The sequence below is a fragment of the Rutidosis leptorrhynchoides genome, chromosome 10 (assembly GCF_046630445.1).
Source record: "Rutidosis leptorrhynchoides isolate AG116_Rl617_1_P2 chromosome 10, CSIRO_AGI_Rlap_v1, whole genome shotgun sequence".
Lineage (NCBI taxonomy): Eukaryota > Viridiplantae > Streptophyta > Magnoliopsida > Asterales > Asteraceae > Rutidosis > Rutidosis leptorrhynchoides.
Genome location: NC_092342.1, coordinates 89028656 through 89036434, shown reverse-complemented (window position 1 = coordinate 89036434; position 7779 = coordinate 89028656). Strand labels below are relative to the sequence as shown.

Here is a 7779-nt window from a genome sequence, read left to right as displayed (position 1 = left end):
TCCAACAGGTCTAATTCTGTCTCCTTTAATTCAAAGCCTGGAGGATGAAGTCAAAAAGGATGGGACCCAATTTCTTTAACATTTTTCATTCTTCAGCCACCAATATATTATCTTGACTTTACGTATACATTGTTTAATAAATTTGTTTATATACAGTTAAGTTATTATACTGCATATCTTATCTTATCTATATATTATGGTTATGGTTATCTAGTGACAACAATATCAATATCAACATCAACAGGGAGTGAAAATTCTGAAGTTGATGCACGATCAACAATTCAACATAAAAAATCTCTAGCCATGCTACAATCAGAATGGCTAAAAAAACGTTTTTAAAAAAAAATAAAATAAAAAATAAAGAAAGAGAATATATCAACATGAAACCTCTTTAAGCCATCACTAATACTTTATTACACTAATACTTTTTTAATTGTACTTCAAAGAGAGCCATCTGAACCATACATTTAGTCTATTAGACCATCTCTATCGTCCTTTGACAACGGCGTTTGTTGTCTAGGTGGCAACCAAGCAACGTGAAACAGCTCCAGTATTGATGCGTTGTATTGAGGCGTTTTGCGATGTTGGTTGGAAAGCAACGAGCCATGTTGCTTGAATTTTATTGATTTCTTATTAATTTAAAAATATTATTTTTATCTATTTTTATTACTTATCTAATTATTATATTTTAACACATTATCATAATACTCCTAACTCACACCAAAAACCAACACCACCAATACCCCACACTACACCCTAATCATCAAAAAAGTGCAAAAAACAACCAACACCGCACACCACTACAAATAGTCTTACGGAATACTTCGAATCAGCCTCGAACCATTTGTACAAAAATTAAGTAACATTAATAACTATGCCTATGCTCACTAAAACCAACAAATAGATAATTGATTAATAATCAAACTATGTCAACTAAAAGAAACTTCCATTTAACCTGAACTACTATCACATAAGGAAATCGATAGGTCTAAATTAACACTACACTTATTCGTTGAGCTGTCATCTACATTAGGCCTTGAGTAAACTTCGCTGATTTCGCTAGTTGAAGAACCAGTACTACTTCGTTGTGTCGTGTGTTGATGTAATGATAGTGTCAACATTAATCGATCTTCATCTTCAAGTTCAACACTTCCCAAGCTGTCCAACTTCCGTCTTTTATATGATCCGATATTTCCTTCATCTTTTTCGGACACCTGAAATTTTTTTTTTTAAAGAATGTTATCAAAATTTTATTCAAGGTTGCCTGGCAACTTGTATGCAATTACTGAGGGCAAAGCCGGGTTGTTGCTCGGTGCATCATCTTAAATTAAATGTTTGGTTCAAAGTTATGTTGCTTTAGAATCATCATCATCATCATCATCATCATCATCATCATCTTATATTATATTTATATTATATTTATATTATATTATATTATATTAATTATTAAATAATAACTAAATATTAAATAAATGGGCTTTAGGAAAAGGTCAAAGATTTTAGGTGTTTCATGCTAGCACATTTCAACCCTTGCAAATCAAGGTTTGTATGTAATCTTTCTTTGTTGTATCACACTCTATTGTACTAGTATAGCTCTTCTAATTAAACTTCCAATATATGATAACTTTAAGAAAAAAGAAATTATGGCTACTTATACATACACACATTATAATTACTCTATCACATGAAAAACCTCAATTTCATAAAAGTGAAAATTGTTTGTTTCTTGATAAATATACAATTTGTATCTTTTTTTTTTTTATTATCATAAAGGTGAATTGCATCAACTTATTAATTATTATTATTGATATGTTGTGTGGAAATATGTAATAGTTACAACTTCTTTTTATAATAAGGATATATCATACGTTAACCTTACCTATATACAACTCACCTCTATTTTCAAAAATAGCCGAAATTCGAGATCAAACCAAGTTCATTGTCAACCAAATCAAAATCAACTTGGACAGAAGACACCTTTAATAACATAACATCATATATCAAAAACCAACAAAAATCAATGAGTGCCTAATTTCCTACCAAACCCCTTAATATTATTGAAAATCTTCACCCAAAAAGGTGTATCCAAATTTTATTTTCCGCACCAAACAAAACCGACCATGACCACAAATAACTTTTTATAAGACTAGGTAAGTTACATTTTTAGTTTCCTTTTATTTATTATAAAATAAAATTATTATATATATAAGAGACAGAATAAAAATTGTTTTTCATTTTAGCTTTATGCCATACACATCAACAATGTGAGTTCATGGATATAAAAGATTCGTGTTGTATATTTATAAATATACAAATATATATACTCCGTATATGTTTTGACAAGACAATGTGGTAAGTACAAAATTCTTTCTTAGAAGTAGTTTGGGTGTAAAAACAAAGACCAGAAAAAGTATCAATGTCCAAGCAACCAAACAGGTTTTTTTATAGCAACAGCAGCATATTCTCTGCCTTTGAAAGCTACATATGCATGCCATGAAATCATCCTACTTTGTTTACTAGAGTTTAAAAGCTGCTATTCATATGTACATTACAGTACAACTCACTCATGCATTTTGGTACAACATACTCATGCCTATAAATTATGTGTGTTACAAAGATATATAAAAGTGCAAGCTACATTCATATCAGGATCATAATTATATTCTAGAGATGCTTGTACAGGCTAAATTATAACTATAATTAATTATTTTCTTTTAAATGAAAATATAATTAAATTAAATTAAATATAAAAATATAAGATATATATATATATATATATATATATATATATATATATATATATATATATATATATATATATATATATATATATAGTGGTAGGATCAAGAGAAAAGTAACCATTTGGGGGAAGCGGGGGGAAGCAAAATTTTTTTTTTTTTTTTCGTTTTTTGAAAAAACTTTGTTCACGAACATTATAGATGAGATGAAAATATGAACATTTAGTAGAGACACTTTGTGATAAATGTTTTTATTTTGGCGGGAAAACGCTCGAAGAAGTAATGTATAACAATTATCGTGTTTTTCGAGCGTATTTTGAGGTTTTAGCTATTGGGGTTTAGATATTAGGGTTTAGATATTAGTGTTTATAGGGTTTAGATATTAGGGTTTAGAAATTTAGGGTTTAGATTTAGGATTTAGATTGAGTTTTTAACACGAACGGTTTAGAGTTTAGGGTTTAGGGTTTGGTGTTTTGGGTTTATTCCACAAACCCAAAACACCAAACCCTAAACCCTAAACCCTAAACTCTAAATCGGGCTAAATTTTACTTCACAAAACATGAAAAAAAACGTTCATATTCTTCACGAACAATATTATCTTGAATGTTATTTTTGTCGATCGTTTTCCAGCCTAAATAATAACATTCATCACGAAGTGTCTCTTCTAAATGTTCATATTTTCGTGTGATCTTGATGCCGAAATTTTTTTTTTTCAAAAAAAAACGAAAAAAAAATTATTTTTTGCTTCCCCCCGATTGGTTACTTCCCCATTGATCCTGCCCCTATATATATATATATATATATATATATATATATATATATATATATATATATATATATATATATATATATATATATATATATATATATGTTATATTTTTTTGTTGTTGGAAAAATTAAACTTTATAATTAGGGAAATTTTCATCTAAAATAAAAGAACATATCAAAGCAATACAAAATGTAATGCAATACATCACACAAACCAAACAAACAATATGAAGGAACAATGGTGATTTTAAAATTTGATGGCGTCCTATACAATTTGAGTAATACTTTGTAAATAAATTTCTAAATAATGATTATTTTTTAAAAAAAACTATTAATTTAAAAATATATGGGATCCTATCTTTTAACTTAGTGGTATCTTATACAATTTACATAATATTTGTAAAAAAAAAATCACAATAGTGGAGTTCTTGGACCCACACCCATCTTCTCCACGGCCAAGGAACCTTTTTGGTTCCAAAATGTAGTTGCCATAAAAAATTAAAAGAATTTCTAATCTGATTCCAAAATAAGATCAGTTTCTAATAGATGCAAATATCCCTTTTACCTTAATTAACAGTGTTTATCTGTTGTGTGGAATTTGACCGTGTTTAACATATTTCACTTTCAACTATTAGTGCATTTGCCAAAGACTTGTACACAACTTATAAGTCATAACTACAAACTCGACAAACATAGTATATATGATCAGTAAAAGTATATAGATGGCGGATTATGAATCATAGTCACGAGTGTCATTAGTTAAAAATGCAAAAAAATTACGTCATCCAATGGTGTCACTAAAAAAAATTCACACATTTCAATTGTGTCACTGGTTAAGAGCCCAAAATATTTCCACTAGATAATTATTTCACTGGTAGCACGTGCTACCACTGCTAAGCTAATACATCTGCCCCATGAGTATATAGTCTTTGTGTGTTTCGATGTACAATCAGGTTTTAAAGTATATTTAGTTTCGGTATATATCGTAACACTATTACTCCATAGAAGGTAATAAATGCTCTCAAATACAACCATACTAATATTCAATGCATAATATATCTTGATATAGGTAGCTAGCTAGGCATTTACATAAACTTTTTCTTTTAAGGTTTTCTATGTTGAAGCTACATCAGAAAGTAAATAATTTTTAGTCACGTGTCTTAACCGGGTTATCTCATGATCATGTTGAAGCTACATAAAAAGTACAACATTTTTAGTCACGCATCCTAACCGGATTATCTCATGATCATTTCTAACCCTAGTGATCTAGGTTCGAATGTGAGGCCTCTTGTGAAAATACAACGACCCCAACCCCTAGATTATTAGGTGATAACGTACTATAGCTAGGCATTCACAAGGAATATAAACACTCATAGGTAGACATGTAGTCATATTAGCCTATTCTATTAATCTATATGTATTATTATGTATTACTAATAACCCATATATATATATATATATATATATATATATATATATATATAATTAGAGAGAGAGAGAGAGAGAGAGAGAGAGAGAGAGAGAGTACCTTTAGCAAGTCAGATTGTGGATGAAGAGCATTTACATGGGTAAAAGAAGGATACAGCAGAAAATGTGTGAATGAAAGAGGAGGAGGAGGAGGCTGATGCCATGTGAGATTCCCTGCAGCTTCATCTTGCTCACTTTTTGCTTCAGTTTCCCACCACCCTTGCATACCATTTCTTGTACCCAATCTTCCTCTATAATAAAACACATAAAACAAATCATATGAAAAACTATATGTAAATTCAACAAGCAAATAAAATACATGTATATACACATACACTACCAATTAATTGTGAATAGTTTTTCACTCTATAAGGCGTCACAAATTAATAACACAAGCTTCAAATTTTGAACTTTTTTTGTAGTAATAATAACTACTATCTCAATATATTATTTTTTGTATACTATTTGTTCAATTTGTATGCCATTCATAAAACACTATTGTTTAGGCCTTTTTCTATAAGGTTCAAGACAAATCACTAGTGTAATATTGTGCTCAAAATAAAAATAATGTGGCTATTTAGTGAATATATTTTATTTTTTATATTAATATAAAAAATAAAGGGATTTAACCTTTTGGAAGGGAGAGTATAATAGAAGTGAGGATGTGAATCTTGAAAGGTAGGCTTCAAGTGATGCTCATGATCAAGAGATCCATCATGAAGATCCTCATGAGATTGTCTTCTGTGTGATCCAATGTAATTGGGATCTTCATCTTCTGATATAAGTTTTCATAAATCATGATCATTATAAGTTACCATAAGTAACACCAAAACAGTGTCCCCACATAATACAATAAACAGAAACAAACAAAAAGTTAGGATATGAGAAAAAGATATGAAACTCTTTCCTTTTTAAAAAAGTGCAAAGTTAATTGTGTGTGTTATGACTTATAACTATACTTGTAAGAATCCTATTTTTTAATAATAATAAATAAATGTAACATGGGATTTTAATCTATAGAAATAACTCTGGTAAGGGAATGTTTGGAAACTTCAAAGATTTTCCATTGTTAGAAGTAGGACAAGGTTGATATTTTTCATTCTATTTTGGTCAACCAAACCACATTTTAGGAGAAGCAGATAGTAAATGTATATGTATATATATAGTACTCCGTATAACATTATTATGATTATTAGTGTCACAATTTGGACTAAGGTTCCTATTAAATTATCACTAATTAAAGACTCTTTTAATACAAAAAATCTACTTACATAATCTAATACACAAATTTAAGAGAAATTATTAGTGTCACAAAATATTTTAAGAGAAATTAAGAAGTATACCTTGTTTAAGACAAATCTAATACAAATCTAATACACAAAAAATCTACTTAAATTATTAGTGTCACAAAATATTTTAAGAGAAATTAAGAAGTATACCTTGTTTATGGTCATCACTCCTCATGCTTCTATACATCTGTTAATTAACAAGTTCCGTTAATACAACTAAAAACAAACATGCTCACTTGTAAAAATAGTTTTTGTTCCCTTTAAAAGTTTTTATAAAAAAAGGTGAACCTGAAGATGACTTTTGACATGGGAAATAGTGAGTCCTCTAATATCCATCATCTGAAGAACAAGCTTGGGTGTAGCTTCTACATACATAACACCATCATCATCCAAAAAATCAACCATATATTACAGAGAAATACTTTTTTGATCATACGAGTAAAAAAAAAAAAAAAAAAAAAAAAATTAAGTAACAAAAAAAGACTTACTATCAGGACCACCAAGTGTGTGAATTGCATGAACAAAAGATTGATGAAGATCTGGAGTCCATCTTAGTCTTGGAACCTTTGATCTTATATATTGTCTCACTGCTCCATTCCTTCCACAACTTCCCATCTTCTATTAATCTTTTCAAAATTAAAAAGGTTTTCTTAAAAAAAATCTTTTTATTTTTAAAAAAATACTAGTACAAAATACAAAATTTCAACACTTGGATGTACTATTTAATAATCTTCAAGAACCATTCAAAACTCTTCCCTTTTCACCTTTGCAATCACCTTGAAACTGTCATATAAAGATTTATAGAGAGAGAGAAAAAGCAGTAATTAATTTGATACAGGGTCCAGTCAAGCTATATTACCTTCTGCAAAGAAAAGTTCTTCAGAAACTTACATATATATACATATATACATATAGATAGATAGGTATAGTTGGAGTATATATTTATATAAATAATAAATAAATAAATAATACAAAAATATTTATGCTGTTTGACTCTCTGGATTTGAATAGTAGGGATGGAGTTGTAAGATAATAGGCCTACTACCCTTTCGTCATGATAACAAAAGGCCACGATTTTTAATTTTTGTTTTTATATCTTTAATTAAATCAAACAAACAAAGAATAATCATTCACTGTGAAATCATTTTTTACTTCTGTCATTTACCTAATTACCTGCTACCTGTTAGCTGCAGATAAAGAAAATTATACGTAGTATGATCAGTAGTTTTGTAGTTTTTCGGGTAAAACCTTATTTACTCGATTATTGATTAATTACTTTCGTGTTAACGTTTTACCCGCAGATATATATATATATAAACTGATAATAATATTGAAAAAATTACAACCTGTGGTTAGCAAATATTTCAAGACAGTCCCTAAACTATTTTTTGCGCAGACAATCCTATCATGATTTTTAATTGCGTTTGCAGTCTCTGACCCTGACGTTCGTTAAAAAATCCCGTTAATTTCCTCCACGTGAGACACACGCGAAGGCATTTTAGTCTTTTTTTCATATC

The 7779-nt window shown here is 29.0% G+C and overlaps 1 protein-coding gene across 3 annotated transcripts; it reads right to left on the bottom strand.

Annotated features, from left to right (window-relative positions):
• Positions 1-815: 815 nt before the first annotated feature.
• On the bottom strand, positions 816-7168 carry LOC139872474 (uncharacterized). 3 transcript variants are annotated; one of them, XM_071860357.1, is made up of 7 exons: positions 7122-7168; positions 6751-6888; positions 6551-6627; positions 6413-6449; positions 5604-5748; positions 5035-5224; positions 816-1214 (listed from the first exon to the last, which is right to left on the bottom strand). In XM_071860357.1, exons 2-7 carry the CDS (start codon positions 6875-6877, stop codon positions 951-953), a joined length of 840 nt encoding a protein of 279 aa, XP_071716458.1. In that variant the 5' UTR covers positions 6878-6888; positions 7122-7168; the 3' UTR covers positions 816-950. The 3 variants fall into 3 exon arrangements, with proteins under 3 accessions (XP_071716458.1, XP_071716459.1, XP_071716457.1); XM_071860358.1 differs by lacking the exon at positions 7122-7168 and having other exon boundaries at positions 5604-5745; positions 6751-6933; XM_071860356.1 differs by lacking the exon at positions 7122-7168 and having other exon boundaries at positions 6751-6932.
• Between the last annotated feature and the right edge of the window lie 611 nt (positions 7169-7779).

What these genes read in the sequence shown, in the direction of transcription:
- LOC139872474 (XM_071860357.1), bottom strand. Translation starts at nt 6,877, where the DNA reads ATGGGAAGTTGTGGAAGGAATGGAGCAGTGAGACAATATATAAGATCA. An exon ending in ATGTCAAAAGTCATCTTCAG is followed by an intron (nt 6,450 to 6,550) that starts GTTCACCTTTTT and finishes GTTAATTAACAG; the next exon opens with ATGTATAGAAGCATGAGGAG. An exon ending in TATACTCTCCCTTCCAAAAG is followed by an intron (nt 5,225 to 5,603) that starts GTTAAATCCCTT and finishes GTTTTATTATAG; the next exon opens with AGGAAGATTGGGTACAAGAA.